At 34.6% G+C, this 15,501-nt stretch overlaps 1 protein-coding gene across 2 annotated transcripts in view; it reads right to left on the reverse strand.

The window, feature by feature from the left end:
• Positions 1 to 5,131: 5,131 nt before the first annotated feature.
• Positions 5,132 to 15,501, reverse strand: part of LOC149539213 (RING/U-box superfamily protein) — a 35,957-nt gene continuing 25,587 nt past the window's right edge. Inside the window, exons 4-9 of one of the 2 annotated variants that reach the window (XM_089800549.1) lie at positions 13,262 to 13,350; positions 8,078 to 8,180; positions 7,855 to 7,959; positions 6,430 to 6,559; positions 6,033 to 6,239; positions 5,132 to 5,509 (exon numbers count right to left, since the gene is read on the reverse strand). In XM_089800549.1, coding sequence (XP_089656675.1) covers positions 5,334 to 5,509; positions 6,033 to 6,239; positions 6,430 to 6,559; positions 7,855 to 7,959; positions 8,078 to 8,180; positions 13,262 to 13,350 — 810 coding nt within the window. In that variant the 3' untranslated portion in view covers positions 5,132 to 5,333. Of the gene's footprint in view, positions 5,611 to 6,032; positions 6,240 to 6,429; positions 6,560 to 7,854; positions 7,960 to 8,077; positions 8,181 to 13,261; positions 13,351 to 15,501 lie in introns of both variants that reach the window. The other variant, XM_089800550.1, reaches the window with a different exon arrangement.

A 15,501-nucleotide genomic window follows, 5' to 3' on the forward strand; every position in this document is an offset into this window, starting at 1 on the left:
AGGTTGGTTGGTACACCAAATAGGAATGGTTGATAGAATTGTTAAAATAATATTGTTTGTAGTTGTGATCATAGGTTGTTAAAATCACAGTGAGAATATTGTATTGGGTGTTTGGGTATAGAAAGTAGTTAGATGTTTATCAAAAAGCATTCTAATATAATGTTGTTGGTCTTAGATCCTTAATCAATAATATATGGATTTTTTTTTGGAATCTCAACCAACATAGGTCGTAGGATGTTTTCATGTAGTTCTAATATGCAAATGTGGCATAGAGAGTTTGGTAATTTCATATGTGGAGCAAGGTGGGTCCAAGGGATGAGTGTCCATAGAGTGTCTTGTGATTGCATGAAGTAGGAACGATTAAGTGAATCATAACATGAGGCATATGATAATGACATAAGTAAAGTTGAAAATGGAAACACAATGTGATTCTGTTAAGTCAGTTTGAAGTTAAACATTTCTTTTATTTATGAATTTAGTGACAAAGATAAGTATAGTTGAGATATTGATTTTTTATTATTATTATTATTATTCTATTATGCGATATTTTTAACAGAATGATGACAATGTTTTATTATTTAAAGAACACGTTATTTAATGGGAATATCAAAACATGATGTGATATATATTAACAACAATTTTCAGAACTAGTTTTATGTTTAGTTTGATTTATGTTTCTCAAAATGAGATGCTTATATATACATCATAAGAAGATTGATTTGATATACAAACAAATAAGAGACATTAAGACTATCATTTATCATATCTTTATAGTATTTATGCATAATCAATTTTATGATTGAAAAGTGTTGCTTAACAGTTATCCAAGTAGCTACTGAAATCAATATTCATTTGTAATTGTCAAACAATTTTTTGAGTTGGATTTCTTAATACCTTTTGTTGTTTGGTGATGCTTCTTGTGTAACTTGTTGTCCTTTTTTTAATGTATTCCGTGTATTTGGAGATGATCGAGGCCAATGATTCAACATTTGTCTTGCTTTTGATATTGACCCTAGCTTATATTTAGTGAGCTTTGAATCTACTTATATGGTCTTGGTTGCATGTCATTAATGTAATCTTTGAAAGGTGGAAGGTAGAATACTATTTTTCTCTAAGTTTCTAATGTGTTCTCATTCACTTTCTTTGTGAAAAAATCATCTTCTAGTCTAATATTGAAGCTTTAGCTACATTAGTACTTTTCCACAATTTATCTCCATCTTTTTCAAATATTTCCATTCCAAAATTAAGAAATTGTGTTCTAGATCCTAAAGGTCTAAGAGGGATTGGACTAGGACCGATTCTATTTTAGTATATATCTCTTAAGCATGGATATCTTCCACTCTAACATGTCTACCTACATTGTAGATTTATTCTCTTTTAAATCGCAAACTATTCCTTCACCAATCAAAACTACTATTGGTAAGGGTACTACAATTCCAAAAGATATGACATAGCCAAAAGCATTTCTACTTGAACAAATTAATCTACCTCCTCTTCTTCTTTCTCTTCCCCCTCCTATATGTAATTTACCTATCTCTCTCCCTCTCTTTATATCTACTTATAACTCCCTCACCCACTTCTTTTTTTCCTCTCCATCCTACAATTTCAATTATTTCTCTTTCTCCCTCTTCCTCTCTCACTCTATATCTACTATCCCTCAATCTCATATATCATCGTATCTAATTCTACCTTCTTATCTTCACTTCACACTCTATTGCTAGGAGCTTTAACACATTGCGTCTCTTATTTATTTATGTTCTTCTTTAATCACATTTTCATGATATGATTATTTTTTCTAGAAAGAAAAGTGAACCTTTGAAAAGAAAGACCAAAAAGGTCATATACAACAAGATCAAGAATAAACCTTTAACAACATTCTAGCAAAACAACTAGTAACGCACATCAAGAGTGGGCAAACAAACTACCAACAAAGTAGTGAGATGTATGAGAAACTAAAGAGTGACCTATCCCACCTTTAATGAAGAACTATCAAGCAATGTTATCTCTAGAATACTGACCACAAGGGAGAGAAATAGCGAGTTTCTTTTGTGTGACTATTAACAAAGGAGCAAAGTGCTAACAAGGTTGTACATCTTTAGCCAAAGGTTGGAGCAAAACAAGAGTAGACAAAAAAGGGTCCACACAACTAGAGGGGAGCTCACTAGCTACACAAGTTGGAGTAAGATCCACAAGTTTTGAGGATCTCAAAACAATAGCAAGAGCACCATCCCAAGAGGAGTCATCGTCACCTTGTCAAGAGTGATCAAAGGAAGAGTCAAAAACCAAGACAATCAAATGTTCATCACTAACATCATTCCACCAAATTGCAGCACCTTTATGATGCAAGAGAAAATGATACGTTGACAAGTGATCAATATAGCAGCACCTACACATCAAAAGGGAAGACCCTCATAATTCAACAATTAAGTTCATAGCATATCCCTAATCACGAGAAGCTGGGTTAACAACATTCCACAAAGTTGCAACACCTTTATGACGTGAGAGAAGATAATGTGTTGCCAATTGATTAGTATGGTAGCACTTGCAACATCAACATTATAATTTAATGATTAAGTCCATAGCCTATCACCAAAGGTCAAAGCAAAACACGAGAAGGTGGAGAAGGGTCCACATCACTAGAGGGGGTTGCATTAGCTACAAGAGATAGAGTAAGATCTACAAGGTTTAAGGAGGCCAAAACAACAATGAGCATCATCCTGAGAGGAGTTATCACCAACTTGTGAAGAATAATCTAAGGAAGGGCCAAAAATTAGAGGAATCAAATCTTCATCATTAACATCATCCTACCAAATTGTTGCACCTTTGTGATATGAGAGAAAACATGTTGCCTAGTGATCAGTATAGTAGCACATACAACATCAAAAGAAAAGCCCTTGTAATTTAATGATTACATTCATACCCCATATGAGAACCGCATCCACAAAAAGAGGTGGGGAGATATCAATGTCAAACCAAAATGTATACTAAAGTAGATAGACCAATGGAGGTTGTGATATCATCCAAGGGGAGACTAGGAAGACGAACCCACAAGGGATGTACCCTAAATTGCTCAACAAGAGGGACAGGGAATCCCCCAAGCCCACACCTTGCTCATCACCAAATCTCTATCATCGAAACAAATAAAAGAAGCAATAGAAAACCCTTTAGCACAAGGGATAAGCTCAATATTACTAGAAATTAAGGGTCTCCTAGAATTTATCAACCAACAATGAAGATCAAGAATAGAAAGATAAAAACCAACAAATCAACAAACCAACCCAAAAATTTGGTAGAAGTCCACATTATCCACCATATCAAGGTCACAAACAACTACATAGGAGGCCATGACACAAATAAGAGACCAAGATTTCTCCTTGAGACGAAGTGCCCATCTAAAAAAAGCAGCTACATAAAGGCTCTTCTTTTTTTTGCAAGTGGGGGGAGTTCACCCCCACATTCACGACATCAAGTATCCCAGAGAGTGCATAGTGAGTACCAATTTAGCAAATAAATCCATACCAACTCTTGAAACACCATCCATAGTCACATACACAATGGGCTAAACGCATACCCATTGATATCACAACTAAGAGGTAGCAACAATCACTCAAAAAGTAAATTTCATTATGTGATTGTTATCCTCGATAGAAATCTAATATGAGAATAAATTAATTTTAACATTGTCGTATAACTTCCCAATTCAACTATAATACTACATAATATAATCATATAAATAATTGAAGTTTGTTCTAAATTTTCATTTTCACTATTTTTGAAAGATGTGTACGACCTCTAACACCTCCCTTCATAATTTGCAACTCTACTTCTGCTTACAGAATGTTCTCAACACAGTAAGACAAGGAGGTGTAACTATGGTTCTCAATGGCACTTTTGATAATTAAGGTGACTTCTAACTCTTTCCAAAATGATCTCACAACTTATACATAGAAGCCAATATTCAATAACCAATGAAATTTCTTTAAAAACTAGATCTTTGTCGTTGTCTAGACCCTCACCTACTGCCAAAACCAGAAATGATTGATAACTATCTCAGAACAATGCTTTATAACTTAACAATCATGAAATAGATCCAGAATTCTAGCATGTTAGTTTCATCAATTTGAATTAGAACATTTATATTTGTAAATAGAATATAGATATTAAGATTTGTAATGGTGATCAGTCAGTATTCTTGATAAAGGATCACAAGTTAAATCTTGCATAAAGATAAAATATGTATAGCTTGCTCGTAGCACAGTTAAATATACACAAAATAATCCTTTACCAATTTTTTTTAGGCCCAAAACAGATTGACCAGTATTATGGATTAAAAAAATAATTTCTAAAAGAATGATCATAGAGGTTGATACAAAATATAAATTTCATTTTTTTCACACCTGAACTGAGAAAATTGTTATAGGTTCAAGAATTGATGTAAATTGTAGATTTTCAAACTCAAATTGAGTTTGTATAGGTTCATAAGTAAATTACGATATCAATTATCAGTATAGAATTCCAGGGATGTCTAGGAATGTTATAAAGATTTAATCGATACAGCATCCCAAACCCATAAAAGGTAAATGCTCGACATTAAATGACGGCTCGGCTTGCCCAAACCCAAGAAAAATATTACTTTTATAAAAATACTATATACGTGCACATTTTACTTGGGGCTAGCAGATTATAGCCAATAAGTAGATCGATTAAAATTTCAAAGGCAAATAGCGATTTCTTCAATGTCATACTAGTTCATCCTATTGGTTGATTTCTCTAACTAATTCTTCACTGCCACACAAAGGCAGAAACATCTAACGGGATTCTCAATAAATAATCGAAGCTAAAACAAAACCCAAATCCATAACACATGTATGCACACAATATTTGCCAAAAACAAGATTTTTTTTTGGAATTGATGCCAAAAACAAAATTCATTTAATTGGAATTGATAGATTATAACCATTAAAAATTTTATAGGCAAATAGCAATTTCTTCAATATTGTAGTAGTAGTTCCACCGGATTTGATTAGTTTACCGCGGAGTTGATCTCTCTGGCTAATTTTTCATGACACCGCAAAGGCTAAAACGGGTCTAATAAAATACTGTTCAAACAAACATGTGGGTACCTTCATAATGATACAAAATAAGTATAGCATTTAATTGGAATTAGCAGATTATAGCCAATAAAAATTTAATAGGCAAATAGCAATAACTTCAGTATTGTAATATTTTCATTGAAAAGTTTATCTCATAGGTTGATTTCTCTAGCTAACTCATATTGCCACACAAATGCCAAAGAATACATCTGTATAATTGAATACCAAAAATTGCCATAATCAATAGCGCCTTCCACCTGCTGTCGAGAGAAGAACCTTGGAAGCTCTTTTACCCTTTTTGCCAGAATTTTGCATCTTGGATATCTGACTATTGCATGGATCCCCACTAGGTTTTGGGGCTGTTGTTATAATATCTGCAAAAGACATAGGTGATGGACTACTGGTACCTGATAAGACTGACAAAAACCACAAGAAAAAAACAGCTTCAGCTGAAAGCACGTGCTTAATGAATACCTGGTTCTCATTACATTACATCTCTTGTACTCATAAAAAGAATCTGGAAGAACAAAAGATATTGCTTAGGAAGCACACAAAAAAATTAATGGAAGAAAATCATAATTCATAGAATGAAGTTCAAAGAATCATTCATTCAAACATCATGAACCAAATGCAAGGGATTTTGAGGGCATAGAAGAGTTCAACTAATTGATTCCAACAAATAATCATTTTCCCTCGGGATTATGTTAACATATACTTTTGAATTCAACTAGCATAACTCAAATAGGTGTGCTCGATAAATATGGGGAATTTGACGAATATAAAAGCTTCTCTAAATACTGAGATTGGCACTAACAACCACAGATGATTATAATGTATTTGTGCTGGGAATTAACTGCAACTACAGGATCAAATTTAGTAGTGAGACTGAATGATCATTTAAATAGACTGTAAAAACCAGTGTAAAGGAATTCCACATACCACTTTCTGAAGAAAACCCCACTGTTTCCACGTTAATGCTGTTAAAACCAGATGCTGATGATTCTCGGGGCACCTCTGCAGATAAATTGTTTTTAAGAGCAGGAGGGTCACATCCAGCAGCAAATCCAAGTCTCGTTACTCGTGAAAATAGCCTTCGCTCGTCAAGTACTGGAGGACTAGTAGATACACCTTTTAGGTCTCCTAGGGCTTCATTTTAAAATGTATATGTCAATCATTTTGCAACCACTCCATGCAATATACATTTGAAAGCACATGTTTTACAGCACTCTAATGTTAAGCTTGAACAATGCTCCCTAGATTCTGAAACTGTTTAATGCCTCATGAATAATTTTTAACATTAGTGAGACACATTCCTTAAAAAAGGTATTCAAATCACCTTCAAAATCAGCACTTGATGGTGGTTTGTCATCACATATTGAAACTGTGGACTCTAAAATCCCAGACCTTCCTTGTGGAGCTTTGGCTGCAGCAGCAGCTGCTGCAGCCCTATGCCGAGCTCTAGCTTCCTGTCATCAATTCAAGTGAAAGATGTAACACCAAACATCACATTTAAACAAATGTTCTACGAAGAAATAAAATTACAATTGAAGTGCAGAAGAACATACTAGAGAACAAACTGATGCTCGAGGGTTTAGAATCTTTCAAAAGTTTTGGGATAATTCTAGATTATAATTTTCCCCAAATCTAACAAAAGTATATCATTATTGAGCAACTATTGATTATCCTCAATGTCAGAGAAAAAAGTTTCCTTTTCTTTTAAAACCAATCAAACTTTTGTGTGAAATATGGAGACAATTGTTTTGGTTCCAGCCAAGTGGTCCAACAACTTAATTGCATGACGTAGCCCTGGTAGAGGTCCACTTTTTCATTTGCCTTGTGTATTGCTTAAAAAAAATTGGATTTTGATTATTTTACCAAGTTTGCCATCTAAGTCCTTCAAAAATTAAAATATAAATTGTACATATCGCCAAACTAAAGAAACCAGGGGTTGGATAGTGAAAAAGATCCAGCAAGATTTCTTCCTACTTGCAGAAATCATTTACAATAGAGATTTAGATGTTTCTTAGTAATTAGCCAATGTCCATAAAGATTTTCATATTGCAGTAACTAATAACAGCTCTACTGGCGCTTGCCTACCTACCCAAGTTTCTTAAATTAGTATGACTTTTATACTTACACACTACAAATTTCTTTAACTGGTAGACTTTTTTTATAATAATAGATGATTTGCAAAGTAACTTAGAAACAATGCAGCGGATAACATTTCAATCTAAGCATAAAACTAGTGCATATGCTAAAATGGTTCCATACGCTCTTCTAATTCAGATAAGGACACTAGAAAAAATTAAACTTGAACTCCCTCAATTATGCAGTCATTTAATAATTTATACATTCAAAATATAAATACATGAAACTACACCAGCTCTCCGCAAAGCCAGAACTTCAGCTGCAAACTATTTTTAGTGACTACTTTTATTGTCTGCAATATGTATTTGATTTATTATAACAATAGACATAAAAGCATGTCTGATGTTACGAAACTTGCCAAAACCGTAAAATTGCCAACACCTAGAAATCATGCTATTGTGCTACGGTTTTTTAAGTTTACAAACTGCATATTTCATGTGTAAGAAATGGACAACCAAGTAAAAGGTAACATCAAATTATTAGCTGTAGCAAACTTCAAAATAATTGCATTCAAACTAGCTATTCACAATATGTGTTATAACATTGACTTTTATGTAGTTTGAGCACTTGAAGTGATTCGAGAAATCAACCCCATCCATGGTTTGCCAATTACCTGCTTTTGGCGATGACGACGTTCAGCTTCCCGTTTCTCAATTTCATCAGAAAAGGGGGAAAAAGCACTAACAGGCAGTATATTACTCAGATCAATTTCACAGAGCTGCATAAAAGCATACAGTAATGAGTTGTATTTATTTGAGTTCTAAAAAGAAATATAGCCTTAAGAAAGCAGAAACATAGTTCACTTCTGCAGAGGAAATTAAAGTTCACATAAACACCTTAAATGTTGCTGTTAAAGGAAAATGACTCAAATAGCGATAGCGCTTTCTCATTCCTTCTGTTTGAGTGACTGTCTCCATCTCTAATATTCTTCCACAGATGCTGCATACAGATTATCAGTTATCAGTAGCTGATCACATTACAATGTATCAAACCTTGTACAATTCTCTCTATCATAAGCAAACATGCAGTCATTGAGAAACCCTAAAATTTGTGCTTATCAGTCTCCTAAAGAAAGCGAAAAATCACCAATGATTAATGATTCTTCTCCACCAAGAATGCAACTGCAAGAGTATGCACTAACTTTACATATTAACTTCTGGCTTTTGCAGAACACAATCCAGTGTTATTGCATGAACATGTGAAAACCATTACAACATTAAGTATGATTGTGCAACTCGAAAAAAAATCATGTAAAGTATAATGCTCCATAGTTTATTGTGGCCTCCTAGCCATACCAGGATGATTGTATCTTTTGTTTCTGTAATGTCTATTGTTGGTATTTACCTGAATCTAGTCCTGAAACAGTAATTCCAACTTTAAAATTGTATTATCTTTTTACCGATATAACTTTATTATAAAATTACGAATTGTAATGCCCTCTATGAGATAATCCTGGTTTTGGGCCTGCAGACAATATTAATCACTAGAAACTGACACAAGAAACATTGTGTGTCAGGAATCCATGATAACATCTAAATCGACATAAGCCTCATTCATATATGAATCAATACACCCTAATATCATAAAATAATTAAATTTGATCCAAGGCATATTCCTTATAATCAACCCATTTTATAAATTAATTAAATACTTAAAAATGGCAATCTCAAGTATGCCCATCTCTGTATTCCAAGAGTGTGGAAGGATTTCTGATCCATTCTATCCCTCAGTCCCCTTTGGAGCTAGTCATCCTTCTTGATCAAGTTCAGGAACACAGAAGGGCTTTTTGATCCATTCAGCATCCTGGCCCACAAGCATGGCAAGCATCGGATTATGGGAAAAAAATTACCCAGCCATAGTAACCCAGGCAAAAATAACCCAACGAGAGAACATCCCAGGGTAATAATAACCCAACAACAAAATAACCCTACATTGAATTGCCCCATATCCAATTGCATGTTACAACCAGATAGCACTTAAGACTAGTCAATCTGTGTCCAAAAACAAGGCACAAATAAGCAATTGTGTGCCCTAATATTTGATCCACATGGTAAAAGCAGGGTTATTTTGTCATTGGGCTATTATTACCTCGGGTTATTTTGTTGTTGGGTTATTTTGTATGGGTTATTGTGTCCGAATACCACAAGGATTCTGGTCCACCGATCTCGGGGTGGCACAGTTGATAAGATGAATGAAGGATCTCTTGTCCCTCAGCTCTTGTGAACTCAAAAGCCTGGCTACCCACAGAGCTACAATTATCCATAGAAGGGAACCACAATGACCAAAGCTCATTATGTTATATGAAATATCACTAGTCTCAGATGTCAGCAGACGGCAAAGTACTCCACAGCCAAAGAGAATACCTCCACTAGTCTCTCCCAGGCCAAGATATTCCTTGGGTACATTTTCAAATTTTAAATTGGCAGAAACTCACTCCGTATTGATCATGTGAGCCCTGATCAGAGATATCATAGCATGAACATTTGTTTGTACTTATTAGTTCTTAAGGCTATTAAGTGTTATATAGGATTTACTGACAAACCAACCAGGCACCTCTACATATAATCAGGATGGTATCCAACAGTGTGAAAAGTCAATAAACAGCTTTTTACTAAACCATTAACAGTGATTAACCTGAAAACGTTATTGAGAACCTATATTACCAACTACCTAAGTCCTTCCCAAGAAGGTCCATTCAAAGAGTGGTGCAGGTGTGGCCGCAGGTGAGCTTGGCCTTTACCCTGGACAAACTCAGAAGTACCAAAGAAAAGGCAACCCAAAAAATGATTTTTCAACCCAAAAATAAAGGTGTGAACCACCTTATTACCTAAGGAGAAAGCTCCAGTGCAGACATAATTAGAGTGATCAAGGATACATGGCCCAAAGAACGCATAAGTATAACCATCAAATCTCATGGATGGAAAGATTGCAAAAATAGACCAGTGATCAATGTTATAAGCAGTCTCCCCTAATGGCAGAAAGGATCTTAAGGAAGTAGATTGTGAGGGGCAAGTAAAAGATGCAACTTTTATTGCTAATATCCTCGTAGAATCCACTAAAATGGTGGGGCCAGAAAACATTTCCAAGGTCATAACAGATAGAACTAGAAATGTAATGCACCTGGGTCTTAGTGAAGGCATATAGTAACATATTGATATTTTGGACAGCATGTGCTATCCACTCTCTCAACTTAATATTGCAGAAGATTGACCCACAGATTGAATGGGTCAAACAAGTCTACATGTAGGTTTGGGAGATTCAGATGTTGTGCCTAATCAGAATGTTACAAGCCATATTTGAGGCTGCCTCCAAGTTGAAGTTCTTGAAGACAAGTTATAATAAAAAATTGTTGATACTTGACTTGACTTGTATTATACAATGTTAGCTTGTCATCACATGTTTGCATCTCACACAATAGTCCTAAGGCAATCGCGAAGATGCAAGAGGCCTTGAATTCTATGATTATCACCATCATGTGGACTGCATGAAGCCATCCAAGCACAAAAAGAGCTCAAAAGAAAAGGCATTGATCCTAGATTGTTAGTGGTGAGCTTCTGTGGATTAATTATGCTTTGAATTTCACTGGGCCTGTCTTGAGCATGATTCGGTATGTTGATACTGATCACCCATGTTTGGGTGAAATTTTATGGACTCTTGGGTGGAGAAAACAAAAGCAATAATAGATGCCAAGGAACATGACCCAATAGAAAGTTATTTCAAATTAAGCAACAAATTATTATTGATTATTGGAACAGGAAGACCACCCCGTTACATCTCTTAGCATTTCCTTTGTCGCCAAAATTGAAAATATTATAGCAAACATGTACTTAGATTGCCAAGAAGGTTAACACCGTATAGAGGTGTGGAGGTTGCTGCTGGCTATGAGGCTGCACTTAGAAAGATATATACAAAATATGTTAAAAGTATTGTCTTGAACAACTTTGGCCAATTCATATCTTCAAAAAAAATTGATGTTTTCACACTTCTGAACAAACATAGGCTAAGTGTTGATGAGTAGTGATATCTAACATGGTCAAGGCTATCTTTCCTGGCAGCCTCTTGCAATTAAAATTCTCTTCTGCATATCCTTTTAATTTTATTGTTTATTGATAATTTTCCATTTGATGCTATCATGCTATTTACTATATTAATATATTTTATTTTATAAGCTATGTTTTGATCCTTAATTTCTAGAATGAAATACGGCAAAACTCAACAAGTTGCAAATTCTCCTTTAGCTGAGTAGAATGACTACGTAAATAATACAGCTAACATGTCCTTAAATTGCTGAGGAGGTTAACATCATATAAAGGTGTGGAGGTTGCTGCTGGCTATAAGGCTGCATTTAGAAAGATATATACAAATGAAGAAGCTCAAGGTACTGTCTTGAACAACTTTGGCCAAGTCTTATCTTCAAAAAATTGTGATGTTTTCCCAATTGAAACCAATCTTCCACCCTCAAAATCAACCCACATCAATCCACGCCTTGCCAAAGATATCCTCCCAGCAACTCCTCCACTGCTACTAGACGCATTCAATCACCAACGAACATGCATTTGCTATCGTGCCTAATTTCAAGCAGCAAAAACGAGTAGGCTACTTCTACATGAGTTTTATAACACCCTTCCATCGTTAGATAATCATCACCAAGCACAATCATAGCCTTGTGTAAAAACTAATCGTCCTCAAAGATGAAGATGTTTTCCAATCTGTATGAAGAAACCTTCCCCCATAAAGCAATTAGTGGTTTTGAAGCCCAAGTGAAAAAAATCACTCAGTTGTCATTGCATGGATGAGCACAAAACCACTTCTGAAAGCGTATTAATGAAGGAATGACCAAGACTCTATCCAATATCAACCTATCTTCCTTTTGACAAAACCACTTTTGAATGCATATTAATGAAGGAATGATCAAGGCTCTATCGAATACCAACAAATCTTTCTTTTGACAAAGTATTAAGCATTAATAAGTTTTTTGAAGCTTTTGAGTGTTGTCAACATGTTTTAAATTATCCTCAACACCTTATCAAATTCACTAATCCTTCATTTTCCTTTAACAATTACATTCGTAATGATGAGAGAATTGCCTTCAAGATGCACCTATTGGATTGAGTCTCTCTACTAATTTGACTCCGAGCAAAACAGCCTTTGCCTTTGTAATGTTAGTAGTACCTGAAGCCAATTTTTGAGTACTCCAAGCCTATGAACAACCCTTCCAATCCTTTGCTACACTTCCCGCACCTTAAGGCCTCAAGTTCTCTTTGGACTTTCACCCACTTTACATCTCGGGCACTCCAATCAATAGGGCTGCCTCTTGATGTAAATGGATTAACCCATTTTGGCCCATTAACAGGCCTCAATGTTTCAATTCTTATTGTTTATGCATTTCTTATTACTAATTTTTCTAATACTATATATGTTTGTGCCACCATTCCCAACCTTAGGCCCTTATTCCTCTAATTTGCAAAACCCATTATGAGCCTTCGGTGCAACCATGATTTTTTTTCCAAGTATGGATGGGACATCTTCTAGAACATAGATCAAAATGTCCAAAAATGTTTTCTAGTTCCTACGGGTCATTATTGATTGAGATAAAACCTATGCATTTAAAATTGCAATCAAACATCATAATATCACATCATCTCATATGCCTGTCATTTTATTTTATTTTCATATTTATTTTATCAGGTAAGAAATGCTTCCATGATACTTATGGCACTCTTTCTACAGCCAGAGACAGTTTGGTCAAGGTGGACTCCAATCTGTGTTAGATGTACAAATCTTGATATTAGCATATGAAGATTACCTTAATTTTGCCACTTCAATTTTTGCCTTAACAGAAGTAGGCAACAATGCATGGATGTATGCAAAAATAAACATGCAAAATTATGTGGTTCAAAAATTAGATCTGACATGGACTTTCAATGACAACAGTTTAACAATAAAAATGCAATTTCCAATACCTAAAATTTCTAGGCCAAATGACTTTTTATTGAAAAATGAAATAGATAGAACAGTACCTAGGTGGGAGAGAGTCATAGCTACCATAATGGTGAAGAAGACATTTCATATTCAACGGATGAAGAACAAGAAGTTGCCCATCCGCTGCCTGCACTAAGAATTAGAAGATGTTAGTTCAAAAGTAAGATTTAAAAATGTAAAATAAATAAAATAAGATAGTATATGCAGCACATACACTAATGAACATTTTAGACTTCCTGTTGCTGCCTTCAAAAACAAGGTAACATACAGATACCATAAAGTAAGGAACGACAGGAAACAATATAGAAAAGGATAAGGTCCTAATTGGTCATGATGTTTTCTTTCACACTAATGAAACATTTTAGACTTCCTGTTGCTGCCTTTAAAAACAAGGTAACATACAGATACCATAAAAAGAGGAACGACAGGAGACAATATGGAAAAGTATAAGCTCCTAGTCGGTCATGATGTTTTCTTTCAGATGTAGCATTCAAACTGCACTAACATTGAGTGAGTCTTATCAGCTTGTAAGAGAACTTGAACCAAGAGACCATAAATTAAAATATTTGTATAGAGAATCTTGGGAAGAGAAAGATGCGACTTGAAATTGTGTTTCACATAACTTCTTGATACACCTAGTTGGCAATCAAATTAACTTACTGCTATCACAACATTCTCTTCCCTCTTGTGTCATTTTCTATAGGGATAACAAAAACTAGGAAACTCGAACAGTATAAACTCCTTGAAGACAGTTTCATTCCTCAAACCTACTGTGATTCGTGGAAGATCAATTGCAGTAAGGAACCATGTGTTACACAAGATAGTCAAGTGACAACCGCATGTAATGCACATTCATTGGCAGTTCTATAATTTAAGAACATGAAAGCTAGAATGATTCCTGCAGAAAAGCTTTATAGAGCTCACAAGTAGAAGGTTCTACCTTCATATATAATGTGAATTTGTATCCACGCAACACAATGTGTGTTAAACCATGTTCAGTTTCTTTTTGACCAATAATGATAATCTGCTAGTTGTGGATCTCATAAGAGATTCCAATCAAAGATGATAACAGTTGATGTGCTCTACTCACATAGTTGAGTTCATATGGTATTACTGAAGAGAACCAGAGGCAGAATAATCAAAATTACAATCTATGGTTTATATATTACCTATTAATTAACCAAATGGATAAATATAATATTTTGAAAAAGTATCTACAAAACTACCATACAATGAATACAGGGATGGGATCAAAATTTTCAAGTGTAACTGAAACACGTGACATGCATATCAGAATGGATGTACAGATTGTAAACTGGCAATAAAAATGGTGTGAAATTCTTTGTTAGAAATGCAGCGAAATGGCATATAAATTTAGCATTAGATAATAGATTTTTCATAATCACATATGCATATCAGAATGGATGTACATACTGTAAAATGACTAACAATGGTGTGAAATTCTTTGTTAAATATGCAGAGAAACGGCATATAAATTTAGCATTAGATAATCGATTTTTCGTAATCACATATTGATATATGTGTACATATTGATATGTGTGTGTGTGTGTGTGTGTGTGTGAAGGATCATATCCCTAATTTATAAGCACAATTTTATTCTAAATGTTGTCAAAGCGAACACAACAATTCCAGTACACATGTCTGGAAGACGAGTGCTATTAATTTTTAAGAAGAGTTGTAGAGTCAAAACATGGCCCCACCCCCCTATCTCTGTGGGATGTATCTCCAAAAAATCTTGTTCTCGGCAGTGTTAAGTTGTATGTACTCGGACTGAATGTATTCAATCTATAGTAACAAGACACTTCTTCCAATTCGGCAAACTGGAAAGAAACGAATTCTTAAATTGGGATTTGGACACAAAATATTGGGCTATAGAATGCCGATTTAGGAAAAGTCAAAAAAAGTTTGTAGCAGAAACTGAAAATAAACCCAACAAACCTTAAATTTCTTGACTTCAAAATGCAAAAGAATCATAGAAATTTTCCACAAATCCTAGCTCTCCCAATTAAATTGTACTGGCCATTTTTCCCAACATTTATCACAATTGTAGCCTGACTTTATCACAATTTTTATAATCAAAGCCTTTCACCCCAACTTGAACAATATCTGTGGATTATATGATCAGAAAACATTTTCCTGAGTAATTTGCAAATTAAATATACATATGATTGTGCACTGATAACTTTCATAAGAAATTTGAAAGAGCTATTACAACTCACAGAAGCCTATCTATCTGATAGTTCCAGAAACCATATAA

The sequence above is a fragment of the Cupressus sempervirens genome, chromosome 9 (assembly GCF_028749045.1).
Source record: "Cupressus sempervirens isolate cs-2001-9-10 chromosome 9, ASM2874904v1, whole genome shotgun sequence".
NCBI classification, from domain to species: domain Eukaryota; kingdom Viridiplantae; phylum Streptophyta; class Pinopsida; order Cupressales; family Cupressaceae; genus Cupressus; species Cupressus sempervirens.